The 20,087-nt window shown below is 47.2% G+C and overlaps 1 protein-coding gene across 1 annotated transcript in view; it reads right to left on the bottom strand.

Annotated features, from left to right (window-relative positions):
• SYNJ2 (synaptojanin 2) overlaps nt 1-20,087 on the bottom strand; it is a 1,190,168-nt gene that overhangs the window by 122,174 nt on the left and 1,047,907 nt on the right. Inside the window, exon 24 of the mRNA XM_069607872.1 lies at nt 18,376-18,488. Coding sequence (XP_069463973.1) covers nt 18,376-18,488 — 113 coding nt within the window. The remainder of the gene's footprint in view (nt 1-18,375; nt 18,489-20,087) is intronic.

Here is a 20,087-nt window from a genome sequence, read left to right as displayed (position 1 = left end):
GAGCCACCAAGAGGCGAGCAGCAGATCCTAGAAGCTATTGTCGTACTGCAAACTGCAGGGGAATCCAAACTTGAAGAACTGAAAACTTCCTTGGAGACCAAGATTGACGCGGTCAGTATTGATGTCAACCTCCTTCGACAGGATGTTAAAACTATAGCTGAACGAACTGGCACGCTGGAGATTGAGATGAAAGCCAACACAAACTCGTGCAAGGAGAACAGCAAAGAGATACATATCTTGCAACAAAAGTGGAGAATTTGGAAAACTGGGTTGATGAAGCGGAAGGAAGGGCGAGAAGGAACAACATCCGGATTGTAGGGCTCCCGGAAGGAGAGGAAAATCCTAACCCCATGGAATACATTGAGAAGAACAAGTTACTTTCTTACCTGGTAACGTTCTTTCGATGGGATGGTCCGACGACGTATTCCATATCTATGACAGGTAATGTCCACAGCTGTGCTGCTTCGGAAAATCTTTGGCGTCTGCGTCCTGCGTCGATGACGTTGATGCGCCGTCCCCGAGGACTTCCTCGTACGGCCGACGTCACCCGATGTGATAAGTAGGACGCACGACGCCCATAGCCTCAGTTATAGTTTTTTCCCAGAACATGTGCCACCAGTTTTCTGCCAGTCAGACACACGAGGCCTTGCGGAACGCAAGCTGCAATCGCAAAAGAAATTCTGCAGCGGGGAAGGCAGGGAGGGAGCGATATGAAATACGTCATCGGACCATCCCATCGCAAGAATGTTACCAGGTAAGAAAGTAACTTGTTCTTCGAGGGGATTGGGTCCTCCGACGTATTCCATATCTATGACGGACTCCCAAAGCAGTACCAAGCAAGGAGGTGGGAAAGAATTTAGAATACAAATTTAGCATGCCCAATCAAATTGAGGAATAGAGAACTGCCTTGCCAAAGGCCAGATCTTGCCCCCTGATGGAATCAAGGGAATAGTGACGTACAAAAGTATGTACTGAAGCCCAGGTGGCTGCATCACAGATGTGATGAATAGGAATTCCCCTCTGCAGGGCAGTAGACGCAGCCACTCCTCTGGTAGAATGGGCCTGCAAGCCAGCCGGAGGGTCCTTACCCGCCAAGCGGTAACACTCGGAGGTAGCTAAAATAATCCAACGAGACAAAGTCTGTTTCGTCACAGATTGTCCCAAACGCTTTCCAGCGTAACCAATGAAAAGATGATCGTCCACTCTGACCCGGGACATGTGCGAGATATAAAAGCTCAACGCTCTCCTAGGATCAAGCCTATGGAGCCTCTCCTCTTCCTTACCAGGATGTGGAGGAGGCTAGAACGCCGGAAGAACAACCTTCTGGCTCAAATGAAATTCCGAAACCACCTTCGGAAGAAAAGGAGGACGAACTCTAAGGACAACCCTGTCCTTGTGAAATACAGTGAAGGGTGGCTTAACTGAAAGTGCCTGTAACTCACTCACTCTGCGAGCGGAAGTAACCGCAACCAAAAACACAGTTTTCAGAGTTAACAGCCTCAAAGGGCAAGAATGCAAAGGCTCAAACGGAGCACTCATAAGAAACTTAAGAACAAGGTTAAAATCCCAACCTGGCACCAAAAAAGGTGACGGAGGGAACACATTAGTGAGCCCTTTCAAAAACTGCGAAATTAAAGGAATCTTAAAATAGGAACACTCTTCAGACGAGCGCTTAAATATGGACAGCGCCGCCAGGTAACCTTTAGTGGTCCCCACTTGCAAGCCCCTGTGGGCCAAATAAAGCAAAAAAGACAAAACCATGGGAATGTCGTATTCAAAAGGATCCACATTCTGAACTCTGCACCAGTCGCAGAACTTTCTCCAACGGCAACGGTACAGAGACTTAGTTGCCAGCCGCCTGGCCGAGAGCAACACCTCATCACGTCTTCAGGGAGGTCCCAATCCTTACACCTCAACCTTTCAGAAGCCAAGCGTGAAGATTGAGGGATCTGACCTCTGGGTGGAGAACCTGACCCCCCTCCCGTGAGAGCAAATCGTCTCGGTAGGCAAGACGACGTGGAGGGCAGATGGACAAGTCTAGAAGGTCCGGGTACCACGTCCTCCGGGCCCACGCTGGAGCAATGAGGATCATCCGGGAACCGAACCTCCGTAACCTCCGCAACACTTGCGGGATGACGGGGACTGGAGGAAACGCATACAGCAGTGGGAATGACCACTCCACCACGAACGCGTCTCCTAAGGCTCCTTTTGGAGGAAATTCCCACGAGCAAAACCTTTCGCACTTCCGGTTGAAACTGGAGGCGAAGAGATCCACTTGAGGGGTCCCCCAAAGGGCAAAGATCTCCAGGAGAATCTCCTGAGCCAGCTCCCACTCGTGAGAGATCGAAACTTCCTGCTGGATGGCCCAGAACTCGAGCTGCATCGCCTCCCTGCACAGCGGAAGTGACCCTGCCCCCACCCTTTTTGTTGAGGTAGTGCATGGCCACTGTGTTGTCCGTCAGAATCAGGACACTCTTCCCGCGCACAGTCGACAGAAAAGCCTTCAGGGCTAGCCTGACGGCCCTCAGCTCCAACAGATTGATATGGAGTCTGGAATCCGACGGAGACCAACGACCGCTGACTGTCAGCTCGTTGGCATGAGCTCCCCATCCCGTGAGGGATGCGTCCGTCACGATCGTCACCTCCGGCCAGGGCTGCCAAAATGGGGCACCCTTCATCAGATTGCCCTCGACGGCCCACCACAGAAGATCCCGGGCTACCGAGGGCGGCACCTGAACAGGGTCCGACAGCCTCCCGGAGGACTGAGACCACTGGAGCTTGAGCGCCCACTGCAAAGATCTCATCCGCAGACAAGCCTCTGGCACCAGAAGAATGCAGGATGCCATGAGGCCGAGCAGTCTCAAGAACTCAGACGCTGGGAGAGTCTGGGCAGACTGGAACTTGTGCACCATCTGCTGAATGTGAAGAGCCCTCACCTGAGGAGGAAAACACTGCCCCAGGGACGTGTCGAGCACTGCTCCGATGTACTGGAGCCGCTGCGTTGGTGTCAAATGGGACTTCTTTAAATTGAGGGAGAAGCCCTGCCTGTGAAGGGAGTGGCAGGTGACGGACAGATGATCCAGGACTTGCTCGGGAGAGCTCCCCCTGATCAACCAATCGTCCAGGCAGGGGTAGACGTGAATCCCCCCTTTCCTGAGATGCGCTGCCACCACCACCATGAGCTTGGTGAAAACCCTCGGGGCTGAGGTCAATCCGAACGGCAGGACCTGAAACTGAAAGTGCGAGTCGCCAACCGCGAACCTCAGGTACTTCTTGTGCTTGGGATGGATCGGCACATGGAAGTAAGCATCCTTGAGGTCGAGAGACACCAACCAGTCCTGAAGTTGAAGGGCTTGGAGGACTTGAGAAAGAGCCACCATCTTGAACTTGTCCTTCCTGAGGAGTTTGTTCAAACCGCTCAAGTCCATGATGGGTCTCAATCCCCCGTCTTTCTTTGAAATCAAAAAATAAGGGGAATACCATCCCTTGTTCCTCTCCGCTACAGGCACCAGTTCTATGGCGCCTTTCTCCAGCAGGGCTTGAATTTCCTGCGCAAGGAGCGGATCCGGACTCTTCAAAGAGAGGTTCCCTGGTGGATTGTCATGAGGCCTCTGCCGAAAAGGAAGACAGTAGCCGTGGGTTATGATCTTCAGAACCCACACATCTGAAGTAATGGCTTGCCACTCAACAAGATGCTGCGCCAGCCTTCCCCCAACCGGCGAACCATGGGACCTGGCCTCATGACTGAGTGGTAGCGGCTGCGGCGTTGCCTGAGGGCAAAGAGGCAACTGCCCGAGCGGCCTTGGCACCTCGAGTACCTTTGTTTCCACCTCTGGCACTCTTACGATGGCCTCTTTGACTGCTAGCTCCTCTTGCTTTACTGAAGGACGAGTAATAGCGAAAGGAACCTCCCCTCCATTGCTGTCCCCTAGGACGAAAAGGCGGAGGTTGTCGAACTGCAGCGCCCAACGACTTCGCTGCAGCTTTGGAGGTCTGCAACCTCTCAAGGCTCTCGTCCGCCTTGCTGCCAAAAAGGTGTTCACCGTCAAAGGGCATGTTGAGGAGCCGGGTCTGCACATCAGGAGCGAACCCAGACTTCCTCAACCACGCAAACCTGCGCATTACGGTGCTCGCCGCCATGGACCGGCTGACACAATCCGCCAAGTCCAAACCCGACTGAACGGCCTCACACATGGCATCCTTGCCATCCTGAACCATAGCAAGGAAACCATCCCGTTCATCCCCTTCGGGAATATGATCAGCTGCTAATGCAACACAGTTCCACAGAGTGTGCGTGAAATGAGACAAGGCACATATGGAGTTGGCCGCTTAAGCGCCATAACCCCAGAAGAAAACACTTTCTTCGCCCAGCCGTCAAAACGTTTGTCGTCCCTATCCGGAGGGATGGTGGGATACAACGCCTGCTTTGCCGGGGCCGTAGCCGCCTGCACCACCAAACTCTCCGGGGTGGGGTACCTAGACAAGTAGCAGGGGTCGCTACTGGCTGGACGGTATTTTCGCGACAAAGACTTGCCCACTGCCAGGAGACTCTCCGGAGCAGCCCAAGCCGCCGCCACCCTTCTCTGCAAAGCCATATGAAAAGGCAAAACCAGGTCAGTGGGTGGACCGAGATCAAGGATGTCCGTGAGATCATCCTGAACGAACTCCCCTGGGGGAGCCGACCAACCCAAGTACTCGGTAACCCGAGACATAAGGCGCCGATATGACGAATCGGCATGAGTGCCAGGCTCCGGCCGACAAAACTCCACCTCCGGAGAGGTGTCCAATCCACTGGCATCATGCAGTGACTGCCTCAGGTCATCAAACGGACTATGGCCAGAGATAAGTTCATCCGGAACCGCAACCGGAACCAGACCGCCATCAGAGCCTTCATCACCCTCTGAAATGTAGTCCAGGCGGGGAGAGGAAGATCTCTGCGGACCAAAGCAGTGCCGGACCTTAGCTAGAGCCTTTCTAGGGGCAAACCCTGTGCCACGGGGCCCATTCGACACCACCGCCCCGAAAGGCGTCGAAGGCGCCGGCGTCGACGGCGCCGAGCGAGTCAGCGCCGGCGTCGACAGAAAAGGCGTCGACCTCGAGCGAATCAGCGTCGACGTCAGCTGCAACGCCTCCAGCATTGGCGGCATTGACACTGTCCTCGAAGCCGGAGCTCCGAGCGTGTCTCTCGACAGACTGGGCGCCTACGGCGTCGACCACCCCCTCGAAGACGGAACCTCGAGAGTAATCGTCGACGACCTCGGCGCCACAGGCGTCGAAGTCTTCTTCGAAGACGGCACAGGATCACACGGTCTGAAGCGCGTCGAGGACCGGGACCTGGAACGGGCATGGCGAGAACGGCTACCCTTGTCCGAGCGGGACCTCTCCCGCGAGCCGTGCCGACCACCCGAGCCCAAAGGCGTACAGGCGGTGTCTCTCGACCGGTGCCGACCGACCCCACTCGGAGGCGCAGACGGACCGGTGCCCTGCGATTCCAGAATCGCTAGAGTCTGCTTCCCGAAGGAAGCCCATTCCTCCGGTGTCGCTTGCATGGAGGGATAAGCGACCCGCCGACGGGCGGAGTCCTCGGAAGAGGACGGGGAAGGTAACCTATGCCAGCGCTTCCTGGAATGTCTAGAAGAGGCGGAGGAGTGGCGAGACCGACTCCTGGAAGGAGACCCACCGGACTTCCGACGACGACGCGGAGCGTCACCCCTCGAGTCATCGGTCGAAAGCCCCACAGACCTCGACTTCCGGGGCTTAGACACCCGACCTACTGACAGTTTCTTCTTGCATTCCCGCAAGGCCTTCGCAGTGAGCTACTGGCAGTCGACACAGTCGTCCGTATCGTGGGCCTCCCCGAGGCACCAGAGGCAGGCGTCGTGCTAGTCCGTGACCGACATCTTGGACCCACAGTCCCCGCAGTTCTTGAAGCCCGGACGCGGGATTGAAGATGAAAAAGACATCGCCACAAACAAACCAAACAGGTTCAACGAACTGAGAAAGAAAACAGTAAATCCAACGAGTCGAGGTGTACCGAGATTCACGAAGCGAACACGTTCGCGGAAAAAACGGAACTGAGGCTATGGGCGTCGTGCGCCCTACTTATCACATCGGGTGACGTCGGGCGTCAGAGGATGTCCTCGGGGACGGCGCATCAACGTCATCGACGCAGGACACAGATGCCAAAGATTTTCCGAAGCAGCACAGCTGTGGACATTACCTGTCATAGATATGGAATACGTCGGAGGACCCAATTCCCTCGAACATGATATTACAAGAGATAGAGGCAGGTACACTATCCCAGGGATTTGCAGTGGAAAGGGCACACAGAGACCAGACGAGGAAGCCGCTGCTGGGAGCCCCACCCCGCCTGATCATAGCCAAGATCCTGAGCTACAGAGATTGAGAAAAAATACTTGAACACTTTCGGAAAGGCAGAACTATTTCAAGGGCTTCAGCGACCATCACAGCATACCCGGATTATACATTCTTGGTGCAAAAGCAACGTCTCAATTTTGTGGCAGTCAAGAAGTGATGGCAAGACTCCAACCTGAAATAAAGACTGCTTTACCCGGCAAGGCTTAAGGTTCTACCTGGTGGCAAAGCACTTTACTTCGAGACCCCGGAAGATGCAGCAAAGTGGATGGACGAGATGAACTGTCCAGACGGAGAAGGTGATCAGGAGCTGATGGTGAAGGATAAGTGACCAGCGTTTTTTTTCCTCCTCACAGAAGGGAGGTCCAGTGGGGTAAAATGGAGCATCACCCCAACATGGGACATGAGGGGGGAGCACATGGGACCCTGCTGGATAAATTGGCATGAAGGGAGGAACAATAAAATGGGTTGAGGCCGAGAAGGCAATGGGCAATTTGTAATAGAGGGTTAGGGGCACTGAAACTATAATACAAGAGCAATACCGTGGAGCACGACTTCACCCCCAGAGGGTAGTTTTGAGTAGGATATTATAGCATAGTATCCACCCGCTGCGACCTCTGCACCAGTGACCACAGGGTGGGGGTTGAGATGCGGGGGAGCCTGAGATCCAGTGATGGAGCTGGGCAACAGTTGGGAACGGTAGGAGTTAGGGGGGGTAGTTGTAGGTAGAGTTTGGTTTGGGGCAGGGTGTGGTTTGAGGGAGGGAAAAACAGAGGACACAGGAGCACAGCACGGGACACCTATGAACACAACTAAATCTTTATAGGAAGAGGATGGGGAGGAGGGGGGGTGGAGTAGGATACACATGATATGGGAGATCATAGAATTGTGACCTGGAATGTGCATGGGTTAAATACATATATCAAGCGCAATAAAGTTATGATGCATTTACACCAGCAAAAAATAGATATAGCAATGCTACAGGAAACCCACTTAACTAAAGAGAAACTGGAGTTGATGAAGAGGAAATGGAAAGGGACCACAATAGGGGCCACATACTCCGTATATGCTAGGGGGGTCCTTATATGGATAGTACTCCACGTCCCTTTCAAATTGCTGCAACAGGAAGTAAGAGAAGATGGGAGAATGGTGCTGGTCAGAGGGCTTGTGGGCAATAAAGTGGGCAACCTGATGAACATTTACGCCCTGAATAATGACACTGCGCCTTATTTCAGGAACCTGTACGCCATTGTTAGCTCATACATGGAAGGAGCAGTTATAATTGGGGGGGACTTTAACTGTACATTAGACCCCAAGATGGATAGATCCGATGACAGGATAACCAGACCCAACCCTGTGGCAAAGGATCTGACCACACTTATACGAGACTTCCAGCTCATTGAAACATGAAGGAAGCTTCACCCCAAACACAGAGGGTACTCACATTACGCAGCCCTGCATGATTTATATACCAGGTTAGACTATACACTAGTGCCCAGTTCCATAGTGGAGGAGATTAAGTATGCAGAGTACAAGGCAGCAGTCCTATCGGACCACACGCCACTAGTGGTGACATGGCAGACCTCGCCACCTAGGTCTAAGATACCGACATGGAAACTTTGAGCGGAAGCACTCAAGGACACCATATTCAGGGAAGACCAAAGAAAGGCAATACGGTAGTACTTTGAATTAAACGAGGGAAGTGTTGAGTCAGCTGGCACACTCTGGGAAGCATTTAAGGTAGTGGTAAGGGGGGCTGCGATATCGAAATCAACTGGTCTCCTAGGGGGCATGATGGTGGACCTGCAAACCATGGAAAGGGAGATCGAGGACAAAATGCAAGAGAGGTTGGACTCTCCAGAAAAGACTGAGGCCATATGACACCTAACCGAAAAATGTAAATCCCACTGGGATAGATTGTGTAACTTAAACTATAGTAAATACATAGAAAGACAGCACACTGAAGGGGATAAACCAGGCAGACTACTAGCCTGGTTGTGAAAGAGTGAGACCCTGAGACAGGTGATCCGAAAGATGCGCCGAGAGGATGGTATACTTGAGGACACACAAGAAGGGGTGAACGAGTGCTTCCAGAGGCACTATCGTACATTGTATACCGATAAAACGGAGGAAGAGGAAATCAATATAAGTGATGCATTAGACGACATCCTCTTGCCCAGGCTTGAGGCAGCCAATAGGGAAAGACTTGAGGCACCACTGGAATTGGAGGAACTGGAACATGTAATCCGTACCCTACCCACTAATAAGGCTCCTGGGGCCGACAGCCTCCCAAGTGAATTTTATAAAACATACATGACGGATCTACTTTCGCCACTGTTGGCTATGCTGAATGAGTCGTTTGAAAGGGGAAGCTGCCGGAAACTCTGAGGGAAGCGGTTATCATCCCGCTCCATAAGCCGGGTAAAATAGACACTGACTGTGGAGCTTATATACCCTTGTTGATGTTAAATCAGGATAGTAAGATCCTTACGGTGGTGATGGCAAACAGATTAAAACCATTGATCAGTGCCCTGATACACCATGACCAAATGGGATATGTCCCTCAACCGTGTATTTCTGATAATCTCAGGAGATTACACCATGTTATAGACCAGACCGCCGGAAGTTCCCAAGAATTGGCGATGGTCTCACTGGACGCAGTCAAGTCTTTCGTCTCTGTTAAGTGGCCATGGTTACTAGCGGTCCTGGAGAAATTTGGGCTAGGACCGGTGTACCTACAGTGGGTGAAATTATTGTATAGTGAACCGACCGCTAGAGTTCGGACAGGATCGGTGGTCTCAGAAAGATGGACGCTGGGCAGAGGAACTTGACAGGGCTGCCCATGGTCCCCGATGCTATTCATTTTGGTGCTGGAGCCGCTGGCAGCATACCTTAGATACCAATACGGGGAGGTGGCCATTACAACGAAAGGTGGACAGCACTTGATATCACTGTATGCAGACGATATGCTATTGTATTTACAATACGCTGAAGAAAACCTACAGTATATATTAGAGGTACTAGAACGATATGCACTACTATCGGGCATAACGGTAAACCAACGGGAATCCATTATATTCCCGCGAGGTAGATATACGGGAATACCCGAATGTGCGTTACCAGTGCTACAGATTGAATGGGCGGTGGACACCTTCAGATATCTGGGAATAAATATATATAATAAGGTCGAGAATGAACATAAGAATAATACGGGGAAGGCAGTAGAGGGGATTCAACAAAGAATGACATTCTGGGCTAGGTTGCCCCTAACCATGATGGGGAAGAGGACATTGCTTAAAATGATAGTATTGCCCAGGTTGATACACAATTTTGCAAACGTCCCGTATTTAATACCCAGACGTTTTTTCGCTAGACTCCACAATATATGTAGAGAGTTCACCTGGCATAACACTAGGAATCGGATAGCCCTATGGAAATAACAAAACCCACATTTTCGGGCAGGGATCAGATTACCTAATTTTGATGTGCATTACCTAGCGGGCCAAATGCAATACGTAGCTAAATGGCTATCTGAAGACACCACATTGGAGTCTAGACTACTGAAGGTGGAATGTACACCATATTTCTTGAATGAATGGATGTGGGTGACCGAGTCCCCGAAAGGTAGGAGAGCGGCATTACTGACCCTGGGAAGGAAGATTTGGCATAAGACCTGTGTAATGCTAGGAAGCCGGTCGCCTTGCTCCCCCCGCAGGTCCTCTTGGTGACATTGAGAGGTATAGATGACCAACTGAGACGCAGCATAAGGGAACACTGGGAGCCGGGGGGGTGACATCAGTGGGGGATGTATGGCGGGAAGAGGGCAGGATAGAGTTTGATAGCATAAGAGAGGACATGGGCCTACATAGCGGGCAGTATATTGCGTATGTTATGCTGATGGCACTACTAAAGAAGACATGGTCAGAAGCAGAACTGGCCCAGCAGCCAGACGCAGCCATAGAAATGTTCCAAGCAGTGTCAGATGGTGGTCACAAGGTCTCCAGAATTTATGAAATACTGATGTCTAAAGTGGGTAAAGAGGTGGTCCAGACCAGGCGGGACTGGGAAGAGGAAAGTGGGGAGACGATACGTGATGGACTATGGGGAAGGGTGCAAGGATACCATAAAAAAGTGTTGAGGAACGCACGATTACAGCAGATTCAGCTATATATTACTCAAAGAGCATATATGACCCCCAAGAGAATCGCCAAGTTCGCAAATGCGGCAATACAACGATGCCCAAAATGCGGGGAAGAAAATGCTGGGATGGTACACATGTTTTGGGCTTGCCCTGAAATTGCGAGATATTGGAGGGAAATAGCTACCAAAGGGATTGAATTGGGGTAGACTCCTTGTGGGCATGTATGGTTGGGGGCTTTCCTAGACCGCGTAAACTCAAACATGAGTGAAAGCTCAAAGATCTGGCTTATATTTTGGCGAAACGCAGGATTGCCATGGGTTGGAATGCTCGGGTGGGACCCAATGTAGAAACCTGGTGGAGGGACCTCCGACAATGGGCCGAGGCTGAAACGGTGGTCTGGAGAGCGGCAGTGTGTAGAGGGGGTGAGGAGGAAGTGGATACATTGACAGCGTGGCAGCATCTGATTGCATCCTTGACGGGCCTGGAGCCCAGAGAACTGGACACAGATCGCTCCCTGGACTATGGAGAAGAAGACACATTTGTGGACTAGTGGTGGACTGTGCGGGCTTCCTTTTTTTTTTAGCAACTTTAAGGAGGGGGAGGTAAGGAAGGGGGGTTGGGGTTTTAGTATTTTATGCACCATGTTAAGGTGCACCGTTTGTTTGCTGTGAAATTAATAAAATGTTTTATAAAAAAAAACAATGCGTGGCATCTTGGTGGATTTCATGCCGAGATACCATCAAACTTGCAATGAGCCGGCACGCTGTGGGAAGCATTTAAAGTGGTAGTGAAGGGGATAGCCATAGCTAAGTCCAAAGGAGTACAAGGAGGGATATTAATAGAACTACAGGAAGTGGAAGAAGAGCCTGAAACAGCGTTGAGCAGGGAGGGTAACACCAAGGAAGATAGAAAAACCATACTCAGGCTGCAACAGAAATGTGCGGGATACTGGGAGAGACTGTGCAATTTAAACTATAAAAAGTACATAGAGAGAAAACATGCTGGAGGAGATAAACAAGGGAGGGTGCTGGCATGGTTATACAAAAGTGAGACCCCCCGATCTACGATTAGAGCAATAGCGAAAGAAGATGGGCGTATAGTGGACACCCAAGAGGGTGTGAATTGTGAATTCTTAGAGTACTACCAACAATTGTATCGGGATGAAAGGGGAAGCGATTGTAGGGGAATAAGGGAAACAATGGAAGACATAGGCATGCCGCAGATGAGCGAGAGGAATTGGATGCCCCAATCACCCTAGAGGAACTAGAAGAGGTGGTAGTGCAGCTGCCTACCAGCAAGACTCCAGGGGCTGATGGACTCCCTAGCAAATTCTATAAAATGTATAGAAATGAGGTGCTCCCCTCGCTTTAAGCAATTCTTAATGAGGCATATACGAAACAGGGAAGTTGCTGGAGTCCCTGAGAGAGGTGATGATCATACCACTCCCTAAACCCAATAAGCCTGGCAAAGATTGTGGATTATTCAGACCGCTGTCAATGCTTACTCAAGATAGCAAAATACTCACAGCGGTTCTGGCAAATAGAAGGAGACGGATCATTAATAAACTAATACACCCCGACCAGACCGGATATGTCCCACATAGGAATATATCCAACAACCTTAGACGATTACCGAGTTATAGAACACACGAAAGGGGACGCAGGCGAAATTGCAATTGTATCGTTGGATGCAATAAAAGCCTTTGATTCAGTCAAATGGCCTTGGCTGATTGCCGCCCTGTCCAGTTATGGGGGTTCCATGTGATATAATCGCGGCAAAAATTGCTGTGATAACAAAATATCGCGGCAAAAATGCTGCCGTTTTTGCGCCGCCGTCAATGAAAAACCTGCGGGGGACACCCCCGCACCCATTTTACCATTTAAGGGGAGCGGGGGACACTCCCGCAAGCCCCTCAAATGGTATAATGGGGCACACTTTTACCGGGTCAAACGGCGGCATTTTTGCCGCAATATTTTTTTACCGCTGCATTTTTGCCACGATTATATTACCTGATACCGTTATGGGATAGGGCCTGGGTATCTTAAATGGGTCAAACTGATATATAGCGCACCGCTGGCCAGGGTCAAAACGGGAGCAATAATATCGGAGAGGTGGCAACTTAGTAGGGGTACTAGACAGGTATGCCCGTGGTCCCCTATGCTGTATATCTTAGCATTAGAACCCCTGGTGATATATCTAAGGCAACAGTATGACATAATAGGGATTAACATAAATGGGGAGCCGCACTTTGTCTCTTTGTACGCTGATGACATGCTGTTGTATCTACGATACCCTGAAGAAAACCGCCAATATGTTTTGGAAGTAATGGAGCGATTTGCGTCGCTATCTGGCATAGCGGTGAACCCCAAAAAGTCATGTATATTTCAACTGGGTAGGTATGTAGGGATCCCCCGGGATCAATTACCAGTTTTACAAATACCATGGGAGATAAACACATTTAGATATCTTGGGATAGCCATTTACCATACGGTGGAGGCAGAGCACCATCATAATACTGAGGAAGCGGTCAAGAGCATCGAAAATAGTATGAAGTTCTGGGTGAAGCTCCCCTTGGCGATGATGGGAAGAGGGGCGATGCTGAAAATGGTAGTTCTGCCGAGATTATTGCATTATTTCGGGAACATACCATATCTGAGCCCAGGGCGATTTTTTGCTAGGGAGCATAGCAGATGTAGGGAATTTCTCTGGCACAGGATGAGGAACAGAACCACCCTTTGGAAGTTACAAAATTTGTATGATAAGGGGGGTATAAAATTGCCAAACTATGAGATCTACTATCTAGCGAGCCAATTGCAGTATGTGGCAAAATGGTTATCAGAAGACCCAACCTCAGAATCTAGGTTGTTTAGACTGGAATGTGCCCCATTCTTCCTGAAAGAAATGATATGGCTGCTCAAATCAAATATGAAAGAGCGCCCAGAGATGATGACATTGGGTTGGGAAATATGGCATAAGGCCTGTCAGGTAATGGAGAACCCAACCCCGTGTTCCCCGCAAGTGCCACTGGTCGCATTGACGGGAAAAGAAGGTCAATTAATGAAGATGATCAGGAAGCACTGGGAACCAGTAGGGATAGCAACATTGGGAGACATATGGCAAGAGGCGAGGATTAAGGAATTTGGGATGTTGGTGGAGGAAACAGGGTTGCATACTGGCCAGTATATTACATATCATAGGATGGTGCGGCAGATCAAAGAGACATGGTCTGAAATAGTACTAGAGGAGCAACCGGACGCCACCATAGAAGTGATATATGACATAGCAGAAGGAGGGCACAAGATATCCAGGATATATGAGCTGGTGATGTCCAAAGTGGGGAAGGAAGTGGTACAACTGAGACAGGACTGGGAGAAAGAAGTGGGTGCCCCTATGAGTGTTGGGATGTGGGAGCGGGCCCAAGGGTACCACAAGAAAGGGTCAAGGAATGCAAGGCTACAGCAAATACAACTGTATATAACCTACAAGGCTTATAGGACACCCCAGAGGATAGCTACATTTACAAACGCAGAACAAACAAACATGCCCCAAATGCGGCGAAGAAAACGCCGGGATGACGCATATGTTCTGGGCATGCCCAGAAATTGAGAAATTCTGGGGAGAAGTAGCCCACAGATTTGAAGAAAAAGGGATTAAGATAACTGATGAAATAGCATGGGCATGTCTGGTAGGGGGTTTTCCCAGACCACGTAAATTTAAACATGTAAGTAAACTAAAGGATTTGGCATATATACTTGCAAAGCGTAGAATTGCCATGGGATGGAAGGCTTGCCACAGACCAAGGAAAGAAATATGGTGGAAAGACCTTCAGAAATGGGCAGAAACTGAAACTGCAGTATGGCAGGAAGCTAGCAACACTGGAGGGGAGGAAGAAGCAGAAACCCTGACAGCCTGGAAACACTTAATAGCCACACTGTTTGGGTCCACTCAAGACTGGTCGAGCGACCAGGACCCAGCAGAAAACACAGGAGAGGGAACCCCTTTAAAAGATGAAGCAAATTGTGAAGTAGTGTAGGCTCGGGCAGGGGAGGGGGTACGGGAGACGCAGTAGACATTGAGTTGCATGAAATTTGAACTACTGTAATATGTACTGCAAGTTTGGTTGTTTGTTTGGAACAGAATCAATAAAAATTGTTTAAAAAAAAACAAACAAAAAACTTGCAATGAGCCCCAATTGACTGTTAAACACGGCATAGGAACATATTTTGATAAATAGTTGGGGAAAGACGGCAATTTTTGGAGTTGTATGATAAAATCATACTTTAGAGTCTAGTGGCCTGCATCACTGGTGAATCATATCCATTGAAAAACTTGTTGCAATAATCCTGTGAGATTTTCACATAGAACCTGGTGAATAAGGTATTTATAAGGTTTGTCACTCACTACAAGGGCATGTGCAGAAAGGCTTTAGGACCTTAGCAGTGCATAAGTCGTTAGATGGTGTTGAGGTTTTTGAAGCATTTAATGATCTTGGTCATGCAGTTTTGATGGAAGAAAACAACAAGGACATGCTTAGCGATACAGGCAAGCTTTCTTGCCCGGACTGGAGTTGCTGTAGTGTACATCTAATAGTGAGTCCATGCTATTGAAGAAGAGCCTGAGATATTTCCTTAGAGCTCAGTGGGTGTGGCAATGTGGCTTTTGGCACACCAGTTCCCAGAAGATTCTTGAAAACGTGTGAGGTTTTCTCTGCATTAGTGTGAGAGTTTGGAACAGTCATGTGTTTGCTTGGTAAAGGCATGCATATATTCTGTAACATGGTGTGTTGTCTGCAAGCACCTCTGATTTAATCTTTCAGGAACCCGCTATTGCATTTCAAGAGTAGGATATAGCCACTTAATTATCTTTTCTATCCTACCAAGGAATGAAATCGGACAAAGACTGCCCAGTTATTCTGAGCAATGAAACCTATAATTTGTTTGATAACACATTGTATTCACAAAACAGTGAGAAGACAAACATTATAAGTACAAAATGAAAATGTAAAATAAAATTAAGTAAAACAATGGACTTGCACTTCGGCATTGATTTAAACAACAGTGATATAGCCATGGAGGTAGTATGCTTTGGTAAAACATTCCCTTACCTATTTCTCCTATGCCAGATCTTTGTAAAGTTCTGGGGACAGCCCCACATTCTATACACTATCTTCTCCATCCGCATACCGAAATCCAAGTCTTGTTTCCATTTTGATAACTTATGAGAGTCATTAACAACCTATTTCAGTGCAATATTACATGTTGCCACCGCCAATGCAATGGAAAAGATCAGCCATTCAACCCTAGAGAATGCGTTGTCCTCCCAAATGCCTAGCAAGGTTGTCTTGGGATCGGCAGGAAGGTCATGACCAAGTACTGCAGATCATTTTCTTATCACTGCTTGCCAACATTTTTAGACCATGGAGAATTGCCAAGATATGTGACAAAAGGAGCCATGTGTCTTGTTTCATCACAGACATTGATAAGTTGGGAATAACCACATGCAAATAGGAGGCCTCTTAAGTATCATATTCTGTGAAGGATTTTAAGTTTCACTAAGCTAAATTTGCACTAAGATAAATTGGGCTGGCTTTGCCAATTTCACGAAGGGACATCAGAACCTCCTGCCATTCTTACACTTGAATAGTGCCAATATCCATTTCCCATCTTTGTTTAAGCCACATCAAAGTGTATGAGGTGAAAGGAAATATAACAATGTAGGGTTGAAATGTGTTTCTTGGGGATTGATTCATCATTGAGGTTAGCTTCCAATGGGGTGTGAGGCAGGAGGCTACATTCTCCTCGAAGTTGTGCTTGTTTATTGCATGTCTGAACTGAGTGATTATCTGTCTAAAATCATTGAATGACATCCATTTTCCTTCTGATAAATTAGAAATATCTTTTCTTATTGTGATGTGGTTTTTAAATAAAACCTTACACACAAAATTATACAAATCATGAATTAATGTACAATATTTTCATCACATACAATTTCTACCAGTGAGTTTCTAAAATTCAAATAAAAATATACGACATAGTAAATATAGAATTTCTAAAATCTACAATAATTTAGATAATCCTTCTAAAAAAATCACAAAGTGCAATTATCATTATAGGTAAATTCTCTCTCAATCAATCTGATCCACAGTCTTTCCCCTGCAGGGTAAGTAAAAATGGGTTACAACATTCTCAAAGTGATTGTATCTGAAATGTAAGGTTTGAGGAGAAATTATAATAAGATATTTTATAGTTTCATACATTGACTGGTCCCCATATAGCTTACAGATTCCCTCTTCTTTGATTATATCCATTCTGGGTACTAAGAATTTGAAGGTTAGGTACCTGGTTTATCTTGATTCTGCAATAATAATTCCTAGTAATTTTGCACGGAAATAAGATAAATATAGATGGATAGCTTGGTTCCCCTCTCAGGAAATGTACAATTCTCCTGATATAAGGAATACGAGATAAATTGCTCTACAGTTACTCTCCAATCTTTCTTGTATAATGTTTTCTTGACATAAGTAGGATTGTTGATCAATTCCTCCCAATCACTCAATATCATGGCCAAAGACCGTGCATAGGTTGCTAAGGGGGGAATCATATCTTGTAAAGCCTTCTTAAAATCAACAGACTTCTCAGATGGATTAATTATTTTAGCATACATGTTGTTTTTTTCCCCGAATTATGATGATTTCCAGTGAGACCAATCCTAATTCATGCCCCATGATACAATTCAGTAACTATTTGGGTAAACCTAAGATTTGTTTCCATACTGTGACCGCTAATGAGTTAGGAAATAGGCCTAGGTCAAATCAAAAATACTTCCAGGCCATAAGTAAGTGCTGGCACAATTTTTCAAAGTGTCAAACTTTAATTCTTCTTGGTCAAATCTTGACAATGCAGAAGGGAGGTTTGAGAGAAGCACTGTGTGCTCCTGCAAACACCAGGGGCCTTTACTGTCATCTCTATAGCAGAACCTCAAGTGTCTGTTACCAATGCAACTATTCAGAATTAGGTTCTTCACCTCTACCAATGTGAGTCTCAAAAAGTAACCCATCTGATTAGGCAAACTGGTATAACTGTAAGGGCCACTACTTATCTAGAGAGGTTTTGACACCATGAAATGCTTGCCATCAAGGCTTGGCTCAAAGTTATATTTGAACAATCAAGCATTAAAAGGGGTGAAGCTATTATTTTTACAAAACGTACTAGAAAGTTGTATCTGAAACACTCCTGACAGGGATCAGTGTGGCACTATCTCAGGGTTTTTTCAGCGCTAAGATTAGACCAGAGTGATGCTGAATCCCTAATAAACTCTTGGACACCACTGGGCAACAGTGACACAAGAAGGCATATGAGTGGGAGAGATCTGCCACTAGTTACATTCCACTGTCATTTCTATTGCTTTACCTCGCTGCAGAAAATAGGCTTGGTTAACTGCAGTTAATAAGCAGTATCTTTTGGCTCCGAAATGATTTGACAATTGATAAATATTGTCTTTTAGTGTGAGTTACTGACCATGATTGAAATGTAAACAAAGTAGAACTGCCAAAAATTGACAATAGTAACTGTAGTATATATGTTCTTTGTACATGTTGTTATGTGCTGTAATAATGTTTTGTGTTTGTAATGTGTCTAAATAACTACTGTATTAAATAAAACAAATTAAGAATACATATCGCAGAGAGAAGTCGTTAGACGAGAAAAGAAAGAATGACTTAAAGAAGGGATAGTGGTGCTCTCAGTGGAGATGGATTGGAAATACACCAGTGACAGAAAAGCTACAGTTTGCCAATCACGATTGTATTCCAGCATACTACATGCACCTTGAAACCTTCAAGAACCTCATGAATGACTTACTGGTTGTTTTGGTGGTCCTGGAAGAAGCGTTGCTGCCTGCAGCACAGGAGCCTGGGGGGAGGCTTCCAGAGAGATCGAAACATCAGAAGACGACTTTTTAACTGGGAGTGTATCTGCAGGTTAAACAGAAATATTCATTTGTTGTGGTCAGCTCAAAGTCTGTTGCTAAATGAAAATACGTGGTAACAGTAAGGAACAGGGCTGGTCTTCTACTGCCCCCATCCAATTAAAATACCTTTATCAGCAAAAACACAAATTGGTAGTTCTCACTCTCACCCATGTACCAATAAAACAACAACATTTCAAGTGTTCATCGAATAAAGAACCACAGAGAAGACAAAGGTTGGAACATAGTCATTATGAGCAGAATTGGTTATGTGAAGGAAAGGAATAGGCGGTTCTCTGATGATTCAGGTTATAAAAGTTTGTCTGAAGACCCAATTCCTGAAGAACAGATGCATGCATGAATCACTGGAGAAACGGGTGTCATAACATCTTCCCTCTCAAGATGAAAGGAAATTAGTGTTTGTAAAACAGCCAAAACGTTTACTTTTCTTCTGCTTCCTGAAATACATGAAGAAGGGTATTCTTTCACTCCTAGTCATTCCCCATCATAAATGGGATTGATTACCGTATGGGATTTATTTCAGAATATGTTTATTTATTCTTATCTGTTCATCTATGAGACTCCTATGTGAGGGATGCCATGGGGTTCTAGAAAAACTTAAAAAATAAATATCCTGGAAGGATGGAGACCTCTGCAACTTTGGATGTTATTACTTTATATGTGTGTATTCCTAAGACACCAAAATATTAATGGGATCATGCGGACATCATTGTGTATTGAGGAAAGACAGACCTGGTGTTGACAAGGTAATCCCTTTGAAAGAGGTTAAATCGACAATATTCTTATTATATGGAATGGCACAATGCAAAACATTTTTGGAAGAGCAAAATAAAAATGTAAAATATTATTTCAAGATTAGATGATCTCGTCATGCAGTAATAAAGGAATTGTATTCCTTAATCTTTTCATTTATGAGAAGAACAAGTTACTTATCTTACCTGGTAACATTCTTTCGATGGGATGTTCCTCCGACGTATTCCACATCTATGACAGTAATGACCACAGCTGTGCTGCTTCGGAATACTTTTTCAGCATAGGCGTCCTGCATCGATGACATCGACACGCTGTCCCTCGAGATCCTCCGTCGAGGGTCGACGTCACCAGATGTTATATCTAGGACACACGTAGCCTCAGTTGTAGTTTTTTACCAGAACGTGTGGTACCAATCTCCTGCCAGTATCACTGCAGAAAGCCTTGCGGAAACGTAAGCTGCAATCACATAAGAAATTCTGTAGAGGGGCAGGCTAGGAGGGTTCGATGTGGAATACGTCGGAGGAACATCCCATCGAAAGAACGTTACCAGGTAAGATAAGTAACTTGTTCTTCGAGGGGATTGTGTCCTCCGACGTATTCCACATCTATGACAGACTCCCAAAGCAGTACCAACATATGGAGGAGGGAAAAGAATTTACAAATTTAGAATTTTAGCATGCCCAAATTGCTGAATACAGGACTGCCTTACCAAAGGCCAAATCCTGCCCATGGATAGAGTCCAAGGAATATTGCCTCACAAAGGTATGGACCGAGGCCCATGTGGCTGCTTCGCAAATATTGCAAATCAGTACCCCCCTCTGTAGGGCAGTGG

Source organism: Ambystoma mexicanum, chromosome 4q, assembly GCF_040938575.1.
Source record: "Ambystoma mexicanum isolate Mex_15411 chromosome 4q, UKY_AmexF1_1, whole genome shotgun sequence".
NCBI lineage: Eukaryota > Metazoa > Chordata > Amphibia > Caudata > Ambystomatidae > Ambystoma > Ambystoma mexicanum.
Note: the sequence above shows the minus strand (reverse complement) of the source record. Positions and strands in the feature narration are given on the sequence as shown.